Here is a 22,456-nt window from a genome sequence, read left to right as displayed (position 1 = left end):
GTATTTCTCTTGTTTCAGAAACATTCGAATTGCAGTTCGAGAAGCATCGTGATTGCGGGCCAATGAAACAGTTGAAGTATGAGGATTTTCAACAAGTTCTAATGCAATGTCTAATTTCTTTTCTTCATTCAAAGCACGTGCCCGTCCAGTTTTGGGCAAAGTCTGTACTGTACCGTGTTCCTCAAATTTGTGAAATATTTTACTAACTGTCCCTTGCGAGATTTGGTTTTCGGGATATTTCGCATTAAATAAATCGCGCACTTCAGCCTGACTTCTTATTTTGTCTCCACATCCAAGCAATATCAAGATTTCGATGCGTTGCCTTTCCGACAATACCATTGCAATTCAGTAAATAACTTGATTTTGACACAATAGTAACGTTTCGAACTCCAATTTACAACTAAAGCGAAAAATTAACCAGAAAGCCTGGCAAGTAAGTGGTGCCAAAAAAACGCAACATAAAAAATATATCTTTTTTGCGTTAGCAGTGATAGGTACAGTTTCAAATTCTTTATTTTATTCTGTGCAAATTCATGGAGGATAACACAGAAGATAATTAAATTTTATTTCACTTGTTAAGTAGGTGTTTTATACAACCCTAAAAACCTTGCTATTGAAAAAATAAAACTTGTTTATTTGGTATGGCTGGATTCAGTTTTCTATAAGCTTTTCAACGAGCCCCCTCATGCCTGTTTCTATTTGAAAAAAATAAGTAGGGATAGCTGGGGGTTAGGGGGTTGAAGAAAAATTAATTATTATATAACCGAAAGATGGGAAAAAATCAAAATCAGTTAACGCGTTTCGGCGTTTTAAAAAAAATTTACTCATTCAAAAGATATGAATTTTATTCCGTACCTCTGGCCATCCCTGTATAAATCTATAACACATGGAATTTAATAGCAAGGAAACGGCAGCGGAGTCTCACTTTATTGGCGAATCTTATGATTTTTTATATCTACCGGAATCATAAAATCGGTTATGTACATGTCTTTCCACTTAGAAAGTATAGAAATGTGATTCTAATACAAGACCATCATATGATTGATACCCGTTTTTAACACAAAATTAACAAAAATTCAATATAGAGGAAACATGAGTTCATTATTGTAAGCAAAGGGAAACAACCCTATTTTAATAGCTTTATCTGTTTTGTTGTGGTCTAATGCTTCACATTCACACAGAACATGGTAGGTTATGCTTGTTGCTGACCCATTCCGTTATTTGGAACCATACTGTGATATTGAACACTCCCAGGGTCGATTCCAAGCCAATAAAATGAGTTGACTAAACCTTCCTAGCTAAATCTTTAGCATCCACATCAAAGTTAACTTATTAACCATGACTTTAAATTATTTCAGTCATTCCTATGTCAGTTTAAATGTGTTGTTCGAGTTAGTCAGCGCCGTCAAAGAGGCCTGACAACCTGTAAGACTACTGATTCCTGTAGGTTTTCATGTTATTTTCTCTTCCACAACGTAGTATTGCTTATGCTTTTGAGATATTGAAACGATAGTTTCAATCGCCTCACTAATACTGCCAGCCTTAGTACCTACACTGCTCAGCCTTTGACTTCTGTGTGTTTCATTTGCGCCACCTCGATATGTGATGAATACCTTAAAGTTTTTATTCAAAACTGAATTTTGTCTCCATATTGTCCGTTTCCATACCTAGTGTGATACTTTCCATTAGATTAGATCTCTTGGTGCATATAATAGTCTAAAAAATTCCATCCTAACAATTATCACCAAGTAAAGAGAAGGCATATCCGCTAATATTTCCTTAGTCTCGATAAGTATCGTTTTTTGTCTCCTGTTACTGCCATACGATCTGTTAGTAACAGATTAAAGAAATATATGCCTCTCTGTAAACCACCAGAAAAGATTTTTGAATTTTTGTTTAAATTTGTCGTTTCAAATTAAACCCTACTCTATACATATGTTATTCCTATTTGAAGACTTCTACTTCTCTTCCAAGACTTCTAGACACAGAAAACACACAAAAGTTCTCACAATAGTTCCTAAAATCGTGACAGGAACAAATTGTATCAAAATTTCAATTTCATATTTGAAAATTTGAAAAAATCTACAATTTGTTAAAAATAATCTCACAACTGTTAAAAATATTCGTAAATGTTGAATTTTCACGTAATTTGTTTTTGGCATGATTTTAGGAACAATTGTGTGAATTTTCATGACAACGTTTTGCCCATGTAGAGATTTTTGTAAGGAAATAAAATTATTTGCTATAAATTGTCTTCTATAAAATCGTAACCTAGTTTTTCCGATTGCTGCTGCTGTTTTTTACAGTGTAGGGTGAGCACGGTGCGTAATATGTTCCACTTGAACATTATATTTATTGATTAAATTATACCAATAAAGTTGTTGTTTATAGAGGCAATCATTTAATATTATGGGCATACATTATGCGATTTATTTTTTATCACTTGAATGTGTAAGTGTGTCTTAATAAAATAAAATGTATTTATAGATCAAAATTTATTATACAGGCTGTTACTTACGCTTGACCACAAATCCTAGGATCAAAATAGGTCTATTTAGATTGTTTGCTTCATGTAAGTAGGTACAAATAACACCTACTGGCGTCAACATTCTAAATGTTAAACCAAACTTTTACGCTTAACTTTATTCAAGAAGTAATATAAAAATCTCAATTTAATGCAAGCTTTTTTAATTGAACATGGCGACTCAAAGCAAAGTAAAATAGTTCAGGGGAATGTAGAACATCAAAAATGTTTCAACTTTGCCTTACTTGGTCCAATTATTAACAGTTACAAGGTGTTGAATAAAAATAAAAAATAAGTTAGCTTTTACATCAGTTAAAATAATTTGAATTTTTTGTCAAATAGTGCATGTTCCTCTTCTGGGACTTTTGCTACCGCTACTGAAACTTTGATAATACTTATCTCATGTGCTTTCACTGCTTTTGTCAACACTTCTACATTCATTTCTGTTTCCTTCACTACAACTTTTTCTGCTGATGTTTCTTTTTTCTTTATTTCTTTAATGGCAGTGCAATCTTTATCCACGGTTTCCTGTTCTAGAATGTCTTCTTCTTCTACAACTTCTTCCTCTAGAGTTTGCTCTTCTTCAGTGTCTTTGTCTGAAGAGTAATTTTTTCTATAACTTCTTCGTCTGGAGTTTGTTCTTAAGTCTCCTCTATTTTTGAGATTTCTAGGCAGTTCCTTCTTTTTTTGAGATTCCTTCTTTTTCTACAACTACTACTCATAGAATTTACTTTAATTCTTCTTCTTCTTCTTCTTCTGGAGTTCTTTAGCATTCTTCTGATATTTATCTCTGCTTTAGGGAACCTTCTCCCGCTTCCAGTAGATTTAGGGCTAAATGTATTGAAGTCGAAGTTGCTTAGAAATCGAATTCTTATATTTTAACAGAAATAAGATTCACTTCTTATTTGTGGAAGGGCGAAATGGGCGGTGACTATTAGACGCCTTCATTATAGCCATCTTTCTCTATCGCACGGATTTCTATGACTTACTTTATCGCTCTCACGTAACGGCCGATGAACCATGGGGACTTTCCGACCCTGTATAGGTGTTAGAAGTTTGACTGCCCTAATTTTAACAGAATTTAATTAAGGAATATTGATATAACTGCGTGCATAAAATATCATAAAATAGAATGTATGTATATCACTTTTTTGAACTTTTTTATGCTTAATTCTAAAAAATAATTAGCGTTGTAATAAATTTAAAATTCGATAAAATTCATATCGAGCAATGCGACAACGGCGTGGCGGTTAACACGAGGTACTAAGCTGTCCAGCCATACGCAATTCAGTTGGTGTTAGTATTTGGAATTGGACCGTGTCGGAGTGTTTTTTGCATACCACTATTTCCTTTTCTTGAGGTGTTTTCCAGCGAGTGCGCGAAAATTGGATTCGAAGGTGTCGCGAATATGTCGAAAATGGTGGTGGATATTTTGAGCATATGTTGTAGTTTGATTTGTACTTGTGTGTTTAAAAATTACTGAATTTTGCTTTTTGGTAAGTCCTTAAATTATTTTTAATACGTATGAGTATTTGGACGACCTGAATCTTTGAGTACTTTAATTACATATTTTTCAAATTCATAATTTGATTAAAAATTAAGTTCCTGTTTTAAGAGATTCATAATTACTAAAATTCTTGCTAAAATTTAAGAACAACACTATAGCTTCGTATTACAAAATGGAAACATTTTAATTTATTTATTTAAAAACTGGAAAACAATTGTCTTGAAATTTACTAAATGTTTCACAATAATAGTTATTTATATTTTTTCCTTAGTCTGTCCCATGCACACGTGGTGTGCATCAGCTGTGTAGCGCTGTTGTCACGTTGTGATGAAACATCCCAATACTAATACTCGCTGTATTTTGAAAACTGTTAATCTTACGCCCCTGTAATATACAACTTTTTTGTTCATTTATGATTAGTCTATCTCATGCTGAAGTTATGGCAGTCATACTTCTTACACCCTGTATAGTTACATTTAAAGATATGATTTGGCTTTAACTTCCCTAGAAAAATTACTGTGATACAAATAATATTACATCAATTTTTATGTATGGCACACACAAATAAGTAAATTATTATTAACTTTTAAATATCACTTAGTATAGAACCATTGATTTTCTTTTTATGAATAAGTTGTTAGAAATTATAATTTTTATTATCTCTTCCTTAAAATTTCTCTATTTCCTTAAAGAGCTTGGGTGGAATATAATTTGTGAAAATTGGAGTTATTTTAACGGTACCTCGTAAATACAGCCGTCTTATTATAATGCCGCTAACAAAAATTCTTATTATAATTTGGGGAAAATGCGTTACTCCGTAGGTACCCTAATTCGGCTACATTATAATTTATTAAAGCTAGCGAAATACGGTATAAAATCTGATTAGAGGAATTCCAAATTATTACAGCTACAGACAATAAGGTCCCCTTTGAGAAGTTCGTATCTTTATAACTTCATTTTCCGCCGCGCGACTAAATTACCTTAAGTCCTTATTATGCGCCCTTAATACAATCATAAACATTTGAAAATCATCTTGTGTCGTAATGGATGTATCGTTTTTTATCATCTGCCACGTTATTTGAATATTACTTTGGGCTCCTTTTCCAGGATTTTAGACGGTTTATCATTTTATAAATCTAATAGGCGCATAGGCTTCAGTTTCAATATATTTTTCTTTTATAGAAGATTTTTAGATAACGCACTGAATATAACTAAAATTTATAGGTCCTGTGAAGAATAAAAAACCGATTTCTAAAATCTTAAGAGATAGACTTCCAGTACTCTGGTTAAAATAGATAAAAAAAGTATTTTTTTCCTTACTATTCCTAATAGTTCTATGACCCTTCAAAAAACGTACGTAATTTTACTTATTTATTTTTTCGTGGAATGTTCCATGTACGAATAACAGTTCAAAAATGATGACAGTGTTGGGAGTCTTGGTGTTTCAATTGTAAACGAAAAAAGCTTGAAAGGCAAAAAATCTGTGAGAGGATTCTATAGGCAAGTTCGGTATTGGCATCTAGATGCTCTAGACATATCTCTTTGTCTTTTCATCTTTTACAATTAGAAAAGAACAAAACATATCTGGAGCGTTTAGATGTTAATACCGAACTTGCCTTATGTATACCACATCAAGTATTCCATTTTGACTTCTTCTACCCCTCCACTTATTCCTACACTGATTTGTTTTATGTAAGTAGGTACTGCGCTGTGCCAAGTTTAAGTCTATATGTACTTATAAGTAGAGGTTCCAACAAAGACTATTTCCAGTTGGCTAAGCACATTCAAATTAGTTTTAGGTTAGTTGTTCTTTTATTTGTTTTTATTGGATTGTACTTGTAAGTATTGTTATCTCGTCATGTATAGAAAGCTTTTTTTAATTTGTTCCCACTATTGAACTTGTAATACTTATGGATGATGGTGATAAGAGTATGTTGTAGCTACCTTGCAATACTCGTAAATCGTCTCTACAGAAATAAAAAAATATTCAGTCAAATAGGACATTTTTCATTTTTCGCACTTGACTGGATTTTGAAACTGTGCAAAACCGTACTTATCTTATCAACTTCGACGTCACCTGTTACATGAGTCTTGTATAATAATGAAAAAGTAATATTAACGGTTGGTAGAAGGAAGCACAAAAAACAAACGGTAGGGAATTCTGGAAGGAAGCCTAGTGAGTCGAAGATAGGCAGTTGAAGTGAGAACAGTGTGCAGAGAGGTAGCAAGACGATCGGCGGGCAGTGTGACAAAGTAGTGTAAAATTAAGTGTTTAACCGTTATTAGTTAGCAGGTAATATTCTCTAAGTACTTTGTTGTTAATTGTTCTATGTAATCTTATGATTGTGATGGTTATGGATGCTTCATGACAATAATTCTTTGTATGTTTAGTTTCCATTGTTTTATGCTCAAGGGCATATATTTTTCTAAGGAAAAATTATTATAATTATTATTAACGATTGCTCATTATTTATTTCTTGTTAAAATATATATATTGTCATGGGCGTCCAGACATTTCAATAATGACTCCTTTGTTTCACATTTAACTTGTTTTTGTCCTGGTTACGTTGTCCGAAAATCATAGATGTTTCATGATAATAATTCTGTATATGTTTAGCTTTCATTGTTTTATGCTCAGGGGCGTATATTTCTCTAAGATAAAATTGTTACAATTATTATTAAAGATTGTTCATTATTTATTACATGTTAAAATATGTATATTTTGTCGTGACTGCCAGATATTGCAATAGCAACTTCTTTGTTTCACTTTTAACTTGTTTTATCAAGATTACGTTGTTCTTTGATTTCTTGTTCTCACTTTATGTCATACGCATATAAGAGCTTTGTTGAATTTACTAACATTTTCGCCCTTGATTATTATTATTGTTGTTGTTATTATTGTTGTTATTATTGTTGTTGTTATTATTATTATTCTAACCTCTTCAGTTTTACTTGGAAGTGTATATGTCTAATTTGAGTGAGATGACATTTAGTGAGAAATTAAATAAGTCCAGTTTTAATTATCATTAGCAAAGGATCTTAATTTATGCCTTTGGTTAGCGGTTGTTTTGTATTTATAGTTGGGTGGTAAGAGCAACGATCGTGGGTTTCTCTGCCATGCTCTTTCCCCACAGGAGCTCTAGGTGAGCCTGGCACCCTCATTCTGTTAAATGGTTGTTAATATTTTTGTTGTTCATTCTATTTGTCATATGTTTAATTTGAAGACTGTTGTACGTAAATAATAAAGTTAGGTGTATTTACTCTGCTTTTGTTTTATAAAATTAAACCATACATCCTCTCTACGAAGTTAGTAGCCAGCGCCTTCCGGTCAATAAAAAAATATATGTACACAACGTAGGTATTCCTTATGACGATCATATATTTTTGGCCACAACTACGTTTATATTTTTTTTTGACCGAACCTGAGGTTGTTATACTACAAAACCAATAACGATTTAACAAAAAATATTGCGGGAATATTTTTAAAAAGTCATAGGCATAGAAGATACGATTCAGAAAAGGAAGTGACGTCTCCATATCTACGTCGCTGACAATTAATATGAAGAAAAACTATCAGATGTTGTAAGTACTGATTGCAGATATTTGCGTATTCCATATCTATTAAAAAGATTAGTATTTTTCAAAAAATTTGCAGAGTTCGCTCCCAAGCTACTGACGCATTGTAAATGAACGTGTGGATAAAATAAAACACCTCATCTCTGGTATATATATGAATTTACTTATACAAATACTGACATATTTTAGTAGGACAACTTAGTAAAATACACTAGAAATTATTTTTGTCGTGGCATGTATTTGAAAAATGTGCCTGTAGAATATTTAAACCGTTTCACTATATCTGGTGAAAAATAATGTCAGTTTTGTCGTAAATTAAGAATCGCCGTAATTCGAAACGCATAAAACGATAAAAGATACAATCCTGTATATATTTCCACCAGTGGCGGCTAGTCAGATGACGCAAGTGACGCACCGCTTCACCTAAAATTTCCGTTTGGTTGTGCAATTTAAAATTATTTTTAATTTTATATAAATTTTATAATTTAGGTATAATTCTATATTGAAAATGTATTGTGTTTGTTTGTTTAATATGCGGAAATAAATAGAATAGTTGCGCGGTGAACGCCTTTTAATAAAACATTGTCTTCGTTGAGCGCGAACATCAACTTCGGACCATACAACGTTTAGTATACGCAAGTGACGCAGATTGAAATTAGTTTGTATTCTGCTTCTCAATGCCATGACAACCACGGTTGTCATGGCAACGAGGCGGCCAATACGTGATTAAAGTACGGCGTGGGGGAACGAGTGATGCAAAATTAGAAGCAGCATCCAGCCCAGCATCGCTCGTCGCCTACCTGGCACCTGCCTGCCACCCTGCCAGTAGTGCCAGTGCCTTTAACAGTTTAAACGATACACGTCGCCCAATGAACGAATATAACGGTTCTTTGTTAATATTTGTTTTGTATAATAATTGTAGAAATGTTTCCTATGTATGATCCAGTATGTATTTTATTGGAAACGTCAGATGGAAAATTGAGGACAAAACGAATTTTTTAAATTGCGAGAGACATGTGTCTTATTCTCTCGATGTGGAAAAAAGGGGAAGTCAAAAGACAACGTGTACGTTCGAAAGTTTCGGAATGAATAGTATTCGGAGTATAAGTGGTTGTGTGGAAGTGTTCATTTAAAAAAACTTTTCTGTATGCCGTGTTTAATTGTGGGTGTAAAGTCGGGCGTACGGTATGCGTTAATGTTCGCTGAAGTCCACAAGCCGAACTAATATTTCTATTTTTTATAAAATCTAAATGAAAATCCTTCTCACGAACGTCAGTTTTTTGGTAATATTGCAAATGCAACTAAAAATTTCCAGATTCATTTAAAGCTGTTTGACCTAGAAAATTTGAAAATTTTTGCCAGCGGCGCTTTTTTTTTTTTTTTCTTTATAGTCAATCAATGAATATGCTTCACCTATTCTCAATGTCATGAGCCGCCACTGATTTCCACCACCTACATCCTTCACATAACCACTCTGAAAACCGCCAAAAACTCTACAGCTACCCCAACTGCACATCCTTACCAACATATCAGCAACACTATACCAAGTTATTCTAATAAATTTTCGTTTTGAAAATCATATATTCATTTACCGCCCCAACACATAAATTTACCTCCTACCACATGTGCCTTGAAAAACTTGGTTTTCACATTGAGTTCACTTCGACAGAATCGTATAAAAATAGACAAAGTGTATTTTTCTTCTCATTACCACCCCTTAATTGTGAAATATTTGGACTGCATCTATTCGACACAAAAAGGTCCAACCGACACAACGATACCAAAATGACTCCGATCGGACCATTCCTCCGTCTAGGGATGGTGACTAAACATTTCTCACACTTGGAGTGTTTATACCTCCTTATACACTGTTCATGTTTTTCTAACATTTAGCAATACTAATGCTACTGCTTTATTTTCAATGTTAAAATTTTAAGGCCCATATCTCGAAAGCAGCGAATTTCCCTCTACGTTTTATATAAATTTATAAATTAGGCTAACTATTTATTTACTTAAAAAACATACTTAAAAAATACACTATATATTCCAAACAAAATCAGAAGACACAAATAACAAATGGCAAACATTTTCCGAAAACGAATAGTGTATAATTTTCTGAGTTGCCTTTATAATGTAATTTAACAAATGTCTTCCATTGGGTATATTCCCATTTTTCAATGATTTTTTTATTTTGCTAAAGGAAGTCCTGAAAATGTATTTCAGTATTGCTTTCACACTTTGTATGTTAAGACAATAACAATGAGAAGAATCAAATGTAACTGCCAAATATTTGGTGTACTGAACAGAATGTTCATAATAATTAATATGGTAAATATGTACAAACGTGCTTCTGCCCTTCCATATCGTTTCTGTCATGTCAAGTCAATAGATTTATTGATGTCATGTTGAATTTTACTAAAATTGGAAGTTATCAGTTATAATTCAGAATAATTTCGAGACGTCTGCAAACAGTAAAAATTTACAGTGAAAAAATCACTCATTAATATAGTTTAAAATGATTTTGAGAAACAGTGACCCCAAGTGAGTCTTGAGGCGCACCAGACACTGCTATGATTTTTTTGGATGTGACATTGTCGAATCGAAGACTTTGATGTCTGTCTAAAATATAACTTTTTTACAATCTAAAAGGGTCACAAATTCCAAGCATATGAGATTAGTGGATTCAATTGTTTTAAACAGCGTGGAAAATCTGTATGTACAGAATCTACTCGATCCAAGTAGTGACTGATTGAAGTCAAAAATTGAGTGAGTGAGTGAGTGAGTGAGTGAGTGAGTGAGTGAGTGAGTGGGTGAGTGGGTGAGTGAGTGAGTGAGTGAGTGAGATAATAATTGTTAATAAAATATAGATATAAAACATTAAAATGACTTGATTTAAAGATAAATTAAATATAGTCCATAGTGGTGTGGACAAATTAAGACTGCAATATCTGAGAGTAGAAGATGAATACCGTCAGGTTCTGTTTTTTATATACATATAAATGTCTGAGACTTATACAGGGTGTTTCAGAAAGACCTCCCGTAAATTCAGGGGGTGATAGTACGATTAAAACATAAGAATTTTGTGTCTTATGAACTATATGTCTATTTCCTCTTGTTTTCGAGATACAAAATATTTCCAAACGATGCGAAATATTTTTATGAAATTTGGTATTTCGGGGTTTTTAAGGACACCACATACGGTGGTCTAATTATTTTTTGGATATTTCATAAAGCCCGCTAGTTACGCTACATTCCTATTACATTTTAGGTTCTAATTTTTTTAAGGTTAGGTTTTTTGCCATTCAGGTAAATCCAAATTTTAGTTAGTAATGACTAATTAGTCACTAAAATTTTGATATAATAATAATATAATTAGAGTTTAAAATATTACTGAGAATGTATATGTTATTTATGAGACATCCATCAATAAGTTTTGACATAAGCCTACTTTGAGAAAAGTGACTTATTTTCTACACCGTAGTGTAAGAGTTCAATTAAAAGCCTTTTTTCTCGAAAACCGTCCACATTAGGAAGTTCTAACAAGAGTACATTATTTTTAGAAAATAAAATTGTACATAAGAAATTGGAGACCGAAACCTAACCTCAAAAAAAATTAGAATTTAAAATGTAATACGAATGTAGCATAATTAGCGCCCTCTATAAAATATACCAAAAATAATTAGACCAACGTATTTCGTGTCCTTAAAAACCCCGGAATACCAAATTTCATAAAAATATTTCGCACCGTTTGGAAATTTTCGTAAAAATTCTATTTAAAAAATTTTATTTTGTCGCTCTGAATCTCGAAAACAAGAGGAGATAGAGATATAGTTCATAAGACAAAAAATTCTTATTTTTTTTTCGTACTATCACCCCCTGAATTTACGGGAAGTCTTTCTGAAACACCCTGTATATCAAATTTGTAAATATGTAAGTGATTTTTTAAATTCTATGAAAAGGAACTTGAATTTGAGTACAATAAATAGCGAACAAATTTATCTTTAACTGAGATGACAATTAGGAAAATTTTATCTTAATTTCGCAATTCGTCTCAGAGTATCGTTGATATAAAAATAGTCATGCACGATGTAGCTTGCTATTTTATTTTATTGTTCGTGATATGGGATACATTACACTGTCTATAATTAAAATTAGTGACGTCATTGATTAATTAAAGGCATAACATGCCTTAGTTGCCAGTGTCTGTAATTATATTAACATCGTAACAGAATTAATTAGACAACAGAATGCCGTGCACACATTCTTTCCTATATTGTGGGTAATTTGACCTTCCATTTTAATGTTTAATGTGGGTTAATTTATAAAAAATTGTAACAAGCTGCGGGAGCTTTTGTAATTGTATAATTTGGTCTTGAGTAAAAATTTCATTTCTTAGCGCCAGGATAATTCCAGAAATTAGTTTAACATAAAAACTGTTGACCGTATATTTAATTTAAGCTCTGTTTTGCGTCGTTTACCCAAATAAAAATATTCTTTAAATAAACGAAAAAAGAGATAAATATTTCGTAATAAAAATTGTCAATATTAATAAAATATACCTATTAATAAATTAGGCAATATGTTTTACTTAAAGAATATTTTTATGTTAAGTCCTTAGCTAGAATTGTTGTAAAATATTTAAGAATTTACAGATTTCCTAAAACCTAATAAAAAAAAATATATTATAAATATAAAACCACAAATTACATACAATTATGTACGTTTTAAGTTAAGTATACCGCGCAATATTACAGCATTTTGTGAGTATTAATTGTGTAATAGGTGCAGATTAGATCAACCAAGAAATTCACCAAATAATTTAAAGACTAAAATTTTGATTGCTGTTTATGTGAAAAAATTTATCCAAATTTTATCCATCAATTTTTTTTAAGTAACTTAAAGGTTAATTAAGTTAATTCAAATAAATTAAAAAAATGTTTAAGATTCTATCAAATGAGGTCAATGTTCTTTGATACCAAGAATCTAGATATGTAAAAGATAGCACAGAGAAGGTTCTTAACTGATGATATGCGGAACAAACTTTATGGACTATATAAAAATTAAAAATGATTTATATAAATATTATTAAATGAAAAAACACCCTGGACATATCCAACCCATTAAATAATGTAATCTTGCAAAGAAATGTCTATTATAATTGTTGTAATTTTAACTTTGACAAAGACCAACTCGTAAATAAATAAATATTAATAGAACAAAATTTTGTATAAACACAAAACTTTTAGATTAATTAAATTTTGAGACAATGGTGTCAAAAGTGCTGACAATGACCAGATTAATACGTTTTTTTTTTACCTAACCAATATTTACCCTATTTCCAACAATTTCACTCTAATTCATTGGTTGTACACCAAATGCATTTAATGTTAGATTTAATTCGTTTTTGTGTTTCTCTGTTTTAATAATTTATTTAAATGTAGATTATGATCAGAAAATTATCCGAAATTGTATCTAAAGTATGATAGATTAATTTTGTTATTTTCAAATTGAGATACCTACAAGAACAAAATTTATTGAACTACGAATATTTTCGTTATCTCTAATCTCATCTCATTTTATAGACCAGATTAGCGTAGGAAATTTTTGTGGTACTATTTTGTACTTACATTTTCTCGAAATCAGCCACAGCGAAAAACAAAGGTAGTCTGTGGAGAAAAGAAAATATATGGGAAGTAATTTTGTTTGTTTAATAACCGTTACAGAAATAATACCAGGTGGAATCGAATTTCGTTCCTAAAATCGTATTATTATCTTTAGATGTATAGTCAAGTCGTAGTAACGTTTTTCGCAAATTAAAACCTATTTCAGGATTAAATAAATAAACATCAGTAATATATCCAGCGTGGGTAATTCATAATCATTCAAACAAAATCTGTTCAGTAGTTTCTTGGTTAGAAGGAATTCGAACGGATTTGACCGTCAAAATATTAGTTTGGTATGCAAACTTCCAAGGTAGGTAGTTGTCATGGACATTCTTCTCCTTTAGGGGTTGGATCAATTTTATAAACAAACTGAAGAATCGGCTACATATTCCCCATTATCCTCAATTCTAACCAATATCTATATCGCAGACTGTGAGAGAAAAACTCTGGAATTAGCAACTTTAAAGCCAAAATGTTGGTTTAGATATGTTGACAAAACTTTTGTCATCTGGCTTCATGAATATAAAGATGTAAAAATTTCTGGACCATATTAATGACAAACATAAGGAAATTAGCTTCATTATAGTATTTAGAATAAAATGACACTGTTTTGATCCTATATGCCCTTATCAAGACATCACCAAATAGCACTTTAGCAACATTTACAGAAAATCAACACAAATGGATTATAACACTGAATCTCATTATCATCTGACCTAGAATTAACATACCGTCAACATGACAACACTTGCGGGAGGAACTAGATCACTTAGGATCAGCTTTCAGAGGAACTGGATTTACTAACAAAATTATTGAACAAGCCATTAGTTGGAAATGATAAGAATAAGGAAAACGGGGATTATCAGGCAATAAGACGAATGTGCTCCAAAACCCAGGTGTACTCAGCATCCTTTGTAGGTATATGCAGCAACCTATACAGGGATGGCCAAAAGTACGGAATAAAATTCATATCTTTTGAATGAGTTATTTTTTTAAAACGCCGAAACACGTTAACTGATTTTGATTTTTTCCCATCTTTCGGTTATATAATAATTCATTTTTCTTCAACCCCCTAACCCCCAGCTACCCCTACTTTTTTTCAAAGGTAAACATAAGGCATGAGGGGGCTCGTTGAAAAGCTTATAGAAAACCGAATCCAGCCATACCAAATAAACAAGTTTTATTNTCCGAAATCCGGGACCATACAGCTAATTCCCGGTACAATCACAGAAAATCCCGGTCATACCCATGTGGCTAGATGTTCTTTTAAAATGTCGTCAAGATCTACACTAAAATTTATGAGTCCACGAAACACATCAGAGTTGTCCGAATTTTCTGTCTCGTGTCCGCGAAGTGCTAATTCGAAAGCTCCGCAAAATTTTATGCAATCTATGATTTTAGATAGATAACGATTTTTCGTTACCTGTTCATTGTGTTTCCGTATATTATCCCAATATGCAGAATCTAACTGACTTCTTATGGTTATTTTATCTAATGATTTAAATTACTTAAATATTTCACACTGTATATTGTCCATGCTTTATCACCACCGAAAAGTAAGGACAGAAAACAAAACAGTGTATTTTTTAAATGACACCCGCACACCCACTCTGCTTTTGTGTATACATTATTGTTAAATTGTCTTTTATAACTTTTACTTCGGCTTGTTCCACTACGACTACACTATTTAATTGTGGTGTTGGCCCACCTAATTATGTTATTTTTAGTTTATCCTCATAAGGCAGAGAACCAAATAAAGTTTTTTTTTAAATGAAACGTTATTCATTTTAATAATTATAATATCCGTAGACGCCTAAACGAAAATATTCACACGTGCCGCTCGCAGAAATAAACCAGCACATACCACCATTGTATTATTTACTTATACAGTGATACCACGTACGAAATATTACTGCATTTACTTCACGTGCCTGATTAGCCAATAAAATCAAAGGACGCATCTAATTGTTCGCTGTGCACACATTTTGTATATGAGGTTGCATATATTAAGGAACGTAGCTGGCTGGATTCGGTTTTCTATAAGCTTTTCAACGAACCCCCTATGCCTTATGTTTCCATTTGAAAAAAAAAGTAGAGGTAGCTGGAGGTTAGGGGGTTGAAGAAAAATGAATTATTATATAACCGAAATATGGGAAAAATCAAAATCAGTTAACGTGTTTCGGCGTTTTAAAAAAAAATTTACTCATTCAAAAGATATTAATTTTATTCCGTACTTCTGGCCATCCCTGTATATTGCTAAACAGAGAGGTGGGTACATTAGCATGAGGTTAAGTGTCACCTAAAAAATAATAATGTAGATAAATCAGCATTTGAGAAGTAAATAACACAAAATTTTAAAAAATCGATTTTGGAAACGACTTCAAACCATTGAGGCTCCATGGATTGGTACAAATATCAAATATACGCACCGACCAGAGAACTTAATCCTCAGTTTCAGAGTTTGTTCTGAAGAACAGGACGATATGTCTCTCGAAAAGTAAAGAAGTCTAAATAGAGGACAAAACAACTTTCCAAAAAATTGTTTAAAAACATTAAAATGCATAGTCAGGAGTAATTTTTCAAAAACCAGGACAATGTTATAAACATTGTCAGCAGCGGACCGTAGATCAAGAATCTGCATAAATCCACATTAACTTAAATTAAANCGAAAAAAAAAATGTTTAACGAAAATATGAATTTTATGCAGAACTTTTTTACCACGCTGTATATATATATATATATATATATTGGTAGCTTCCGTGGCAGCTGACAGTGGTTGAATAGTTTTCGGGCTGGTTGCCAGATAGTTGGTTTCGACTTTTTGACGTTGACACTGTATATTTAATTTAAAATACTCATAAAATAAATATTTTTAAAATTGTTTATTTAAATACATGTATATGTAAATTATCAGTCCCTTTTGGAAGTAGAAACCTATCAAAATCACTTCTAATTCTGAAGCCACTGAGCAGACTTTGTTCAATGATATAATATATGTAACTACTATGAGGGATTCACACTACACAAAGTTTAAAATTTACAGGTTGTTTTGGGAAAAGGTACCATAAATTTAGGAGCTGATTATCAAACAAATAAAACAATTTTTCTTGTGACCATGGGGCTGTCGTCTTTTGTTTTTAAGACGATTTTCTCCTGTGACATTTTATGACGTAACTGTTCTGAGGGTATGTTCTTTACAGAATATGTTTTATATTCCGACGTAAAATTTTATTTTACATAAAAAGTACTGTTGTTGAAATTGGTGAAAACACAAGTTTTTTTTTTTTGGAAAAAATGCAATTGACTATCCCAATGTCAACCAACTTTTATTCTTTGATATTCTTTAAAGAAAAGGAACACTACAAGGGCATCTTTCTAGAATAAAAATAATCCGACATGAATCAAGTTATTTCGGTTTATATATCTACTCACAGATTGTCACTCCTTCTGATTCCGTAGTTAAAAATAAAAAATTACATTAAAAATCAACATTTCACCTTGAATTGACCTTGACCATTGATGGTCAAAAACTAATAACATATTCAGGTATCTGGCACCTTCAAAGACCAAATCTTATTACGTTGTTCTTTGCAAAAAATTTGACTACATTTTGTTATCAAAAAGTCATCTTGGAAGCCATATATCTCAAAATCAAAAGACAATAACAAATGAATAAATAAGAAAATAAATTTTTATTCTTTGATGTTCTATCAGGTCTTGAATTTCTGATATGTTTTTCCAAAACACGCTTTATATCTTCCATTACTATTGCATTATTGATTAAAAACTGTACTGTACAGTCCATTTTTGAAGGACCGTATAGCTTTTAAGAATCGCTTTTAGAAAATATTTTATTCCTTCTTATTTCGCTTTTTATCTATCGCTGTCAGATACTGTGTCACCTAGTTTGAGAACCTAATCTTGTAGAGTTTGTCATTATAGGATTGAAATTGTTTCAAATGCAAATCTACAATTAAAATTTATGTGGCAATGTCCTTCACAAATTGAATTACCAATTAGAACTTCCGCATTCCTGTAAATGTGGAATATAAGGAGTCACTCACCTATCGCCGAAGGGAAACATATGACTAAATGGGGGTGGCTGGATAGGTCTCGGAGGCTCTGATGAAACTGACGGCGCGGGGCTATGAGGCGAAGAGGGGCTAGAAGGATCAGCATCGGGGGCACTTCTAATCTGCTCTGGACTTTCACGGCCCGCGCTGCTCCGGCTCGAGCATTCTCTTTCCCTCGCGATGTCCTCATCCTGATTCACTTCAGGAGAACTGGTGGGTTGACCGTCGTCGACCTAGGAATTCGTATTACTTTGAAAATGTCCGAATTTACTTAATAAAATTATATAAATCTACAATAACTGTCGAAAGGTACCAGGTGGATTTGCTTAAAGGAAAATATCCCTGTTTCTGTTTATACTGAACATGAAACAAGTTGCTTTAATATACTTATGAACAATCCTTTTAAATAATAAAGGCTCACTGAAAAAAATTGTGAAGAAACGCAGGACAGATGATACTTATGTCACTCTATTTATTTGGAATACCCTGGGAAATACTTCAACATTTTTAAATTGACAAAAATCACCACCTAGAACCTAAAAAGTAGTCAAAACTCTAAAAACAGTGGGTTTCTCCTTGATTATAACAATGGACACTAATCGATGTATTTTGGGCATTCACTATTTAAAAAAGCAATCAACTCTTGCAACTCTTCAGTTTCGGGTGAGCAACCACTAAAACCTAGAAATCAGATAAAATTCTACATTAGGCGGATTTAAGTTGTAACGAAATTTTGGTTAATTCTACTACATTTTAATTTTATTTCTAATCCATTTTATTCTCAATCCAATTTACTTTTACTTTATAATTATCTTACTGTAATTATACTCCGAACATCTCGTATTATATGAGAGATCATAAGTAGATACGCTCGTATATTACGGTGAAAACGTATTTTTATTCAAAGCGACATCTACGCGAGAGTATAAATACCGGGAACAAACTACAATTTGCACTCTTCTGTCTGCTCTTTAATTCCTGTCTTTGCATTTCCGTACCGTTTCTTTTCTATGATAGGCTAGAAAGTGAGATGGATACACTTTCTCAAGGGAAATTATTGAAATTGTAAGTAATAGTGTCTATTATTATCTTAACGTTTAATCGCTTTTGCTTACTTAATATCTTTGTTAAGTTTATGTAGATTTATACGATATACAAACAAATTGTAAAATCTAATCAATTTTAGCTCCAAATAACGGATTACTAGTCTTGTGAAATAACTGTAAAACTGTGTAACTGTACTGTGAAAGTAAGCTGCAATCAGATTTAATAATAAGAAAACTGCAACTTATCCTCTCATTCCATCGTCAGACGCTACAACCACTCTGTAGACGTCACCCGGCATTATTTTCTAAGAACCGAAAGATTTACTTTATACCATATACTTTTNGTAGGTCGCGTCGTAATAAATAATAATCTAAGCTTCTAGATTTATTTTAGCGCGAGTACATTTGGATTCTTTAAATATTTTGTTGATATTTAATATGATTAAATACATAAAGTTTTATGTGTTCTGCAGCTCTGCAGCTCTTATGGTAAAACCGCCACTGATTATAACCATGGAGACTAATCGATGTATTTTGGGCATTCACTATTTAAAAAAGCAATCAACTCTTGCAACTCTTCAGTTTCGGGTGAGCAACCACTAAAACCTAGAAATCAGATAAAATTCTACATTAGGCGGATTTAAGTTGTAACGAAATTTTGGTTAATTCTACTACATTTTAATTTTATTTCTAATCCATTTTATTCTCAATCCAATTTACTTTTACTTTATAATTATCTTACTGTAATTATACTCCGAACATCTCGTATTATATGAGAGATCATAAATAGATACGCTCGTATATTACGGTGAAAACGTATTTTTATTCAAAGCGACATCTACGCGAGAGTATAAATACCGGGAACAAACTACAATTTGCACTCTTCTGTCTGCTCTTTAATTCCTGTCTTTGCATTTCCGTACCGTTTCTTTTCTATGATAGGCTAGAAAGTGAGATGGATACACTTTCTCAAGGGAAATTATTGAAATTGTAAGTAATAGTGTCTATTATTATCTTAACGTTTAATCGCTTTTGCTTACTTAATATCTTTGTTAAGTTTATGTAGATTTATACGATATACAAACAAATTGTAAAATCTAATCAATTTTAGCTCCAAATAACGGATTACTAGTCTTGTGAAATAACTGTAAAACTGTGTAACTGTACTGTGAAAGTAAGCTGCAATCAGATTTAATAATAAGAAAACTGCAACTTATCCTCTCATTCCATCGTCAGACGCTACAACCACTCTGTAGACGTCACCCGGCATTATTTTCTAAGAACCGAAAGATTTACTTTATACCATATACTTTTTATTTACTTATATGTCACCAGAACAATAAACTATTTCACACCAATATAAAAACTATAGGCAGAAAATTGTTAGCAACTAAAATATGCCACATTCCTTTGGGAATACAAAATGCCAACTAATTAGCCAAAACTCAATAGCAATTAATACAAAAGCTGCTAAATAAAAATTATAACCTAGTCTAACATGTAGTGTGAATAGGTTATGTTCATTTTACAACAAAAGCAAAATGTCTTAACGGAACCTACACACATTTAAAAAAGATATTAAGATAGTAATAGACACCATTACTTACAATTTCAATAATTTTTCCTTGAGAAAATGTGATCCTTTCACGTTCTAACCTATCATAGAAAAGAAACTTCACGGAAAAAGACAGAAATTAAAGAGCAGAGAAAAGAGAGGAATTCTAGTTGGTTTCCGGTATTTATACTCTTGAGTAGATGTCGCTTTGAAAAATAGAAATGCATTTTCATGGCAATACAGGAGCGTATTCACTTATGATCTCTGATATACGAGATGTTCGGAGTATAATTAGAGAAGATTATTATAAAGTTGTAAAAGTAAATGGTATTGAGAATAAAATAAATGTTACTTGGGAATAAAATTAAAATATAACGGAATTTACTAAAATTTTGTTTTAAAAAGTTGCAAACAGCCAGACAAGTGGATGCGGTGACTTATGGCCCATTTACACGAGGCCAGTTGTGAAGACATTCCATTAAGCCAATCCAATGACAAAGTTGAGGACAATCCAATAAAAATTCAATTGAAGTTTACACGTAGGCCACTCCGTCATCCGCCAGGCTAGTATCTTTGTATAATCTATGTGGTCTAGTATATACGGTTGTGTAGAATGGATAGGCTAGGGCTAGGCTAGGCTTGGCTAGGAACGTACGTTCTCACAAATGCCATTACACAAGCCAATCCACTTCTTGAGTAGTGGGGGACGCTATTGGCTCCTAAAATTAGAAACTGTTCTAATTAGTGGAGTGGCTTGGGACAATGGCTGGAGACATTCCATTTACAGGACTGTCTCATTTACACGATGCCAATGTTGGATTGGGTTAGTGTAATGTCTTCACAACTAGCCTTGTGTAAATGGGTCATTATTTAATAGTCATGAACCTAGATTCCTAACTGATAGACTCCGAACACAGTATGATACACTCACCCAATACCGCAGGCATATCCTGAACATACGAAAAGAAAATCAGTCCTGTAATCCTACCGTTCCGAATTGATACCAGAAGTTCCTTACTCTTCGAAGCTCCAAAATCTGTTTTAACTTTACATTTAATCGATTTTTCGATGGATGAGGTTCTACAAAAGAACCTATCTACAATCATGGTATATCTGAAATATCTGAAAGCAATTGCGAATGAAAATTGAATCGACTTCATTATAAAATTACACCTAAAAGCTGCAGCAAATTATACAGTGGTTTTTAGTTTTCCATTAACTGCTACCTACTAGATGTTATGTATGAAAGGAAGAAAAAGAATCCTTTACATAGATTATTCGAAGATAAAAGGGTGATACAAAAGGAAAAAGAATAAACAAAAAAACCAGTGTGTTGATTGATCGGAAGACAAATCTCTCATTATAAAGTAACATATTTTGGGACCTTGGAGAATGGAGGGTTTCTGGTATCCATCAATAATTGCGGGGAGTTGCAGTACTGTTTTTGTATGTCCACGATAAACCCGCGACTTAGGAAAACATAATGTAAAAAAGTAGGTGATTCTCTAGTGTTTACTTGGTTGGAAAGTTGCAAGGGTTGATTCGACTCTTTTAATATCCAAATGAAATCAACGAATATATGCGACTAATTTCCAGACCTGTGCCCAAGGACAAATCTATTGAATACAAGTTTTCAGCTGCTTTTTAGGTTGACATTTTAGGCATATCTGTCTTTTCAAAAATAACAAAGATCAATATTATTTACTAATATAATAGTTTTCACACCTTTTCCTCTTTAGTTTCTCCATCCCTTTTAATAATATCTTGACCGTCTCTTTTCCTTTGTTCTTCTTTCAATCTCTCTGCTTTTCTCCATTTCGCTCTTCGATTTTGAAACCATACCTGAAAATAATGCATATACCTATGAAGTATATTTTGAACTAGGCAACATTTACTTAGTTATTATTTTATTTAGCAAATAAATAAATCTTCTATGAGGAAGAAATTAAATAGTTGAGAGTAATTTGATTTTGTCAAAATGTAATTAAAAATGTAGATTAAAAAATATAGATCCATTTTATGAATTTTTAATATTTTTATTTATTTTCCTTATGCAATCGTTTTTTTTTTCAAAATTTATATTTTGTAAGTATTTTTATGTATTTGTGTATAAATTCAGTGTTGTTCTTAATTCATATTCCTTGATATTCGCTCAATGTCGCATGTGTGGCACCGGCGTGAGTATTTAATAAAAATGCACTAATTTAATAATTTAATATGAAAAATACTTAAAATCATTTAAATTTTGATAGAAATTTTTTTGTTTTCTTCCTAATCACAAAGTCTCTACCTATAATAAATTTTAGTTGCTACAATCGGTAAGTACGTACTACCGACAGTATACATTTTTTTTCTATTTAACACTAGATTCATCGATTTGCACTTTAACAAGGGATTCTACAGGGTGTCACAAATAAGTATATCAAGGCATTAACTACAAATTACTTGAACGAAAACAATTGAACTTCTGTCACTGTTTTATCATTTTTAATTTAGACGCCTCAGTCTCGAG

General features: G+C 32.1%; 1 protein-coding gene across 1 annotated transcript in view; it reads right to left on the bottom strand.

The window, feature by feature from the left end:
• The window catches only part of LOC108910046 (homeobox protein unc-4 homolog), a 102,551-nt gene extending 80,657 nt beyond the window's left edge, over positions 1 to 21,894 (bottom strand). Inside the window, exons 1-2 of the mRNA XM_018714542.1 lie at positions 21,670 to 21,894; positions 17,335 to 17,576 (exon numbers count right to left, since the gene is read on the bottom strand). Of these exons, the coding sequence (XP_018570058.1) occupies positions 17,335 to 17,576; positions 21,670 to 21,801 (374 nt within the window). The 5' untranslated portion in view covers positions 21,802 to 21,894. The remainder of the gene's footprint in view (positions 1 to 17,334; positions 17,577 to 21,669) is intronic.
• Positions 21,895 to 22,456: the final 562 nt, after the last annotated feature.

The sequence above is a fragment of the Anoplophora glabripennis genome, unplaced genomic scaffold (assembly GCF_000390285.2).
Source record: "Anoplophora glabripennis isolate ALB-LARVAE unplaced genomic scaffold, Agla_2.0 scaffold469, whole genome shotgun sequence".
NCBI lineage: Eukaryota > Metazoa > Arthropoda > Insecta > Coleoptera > Cerambycidae > Anoplophora > Anoplophora glabripennis.
The sequence above is the reverse complement of the archived record's forward strand: the minus strand, read 5'-3'. Positions and strand labels throughout refer to the sequence as shown.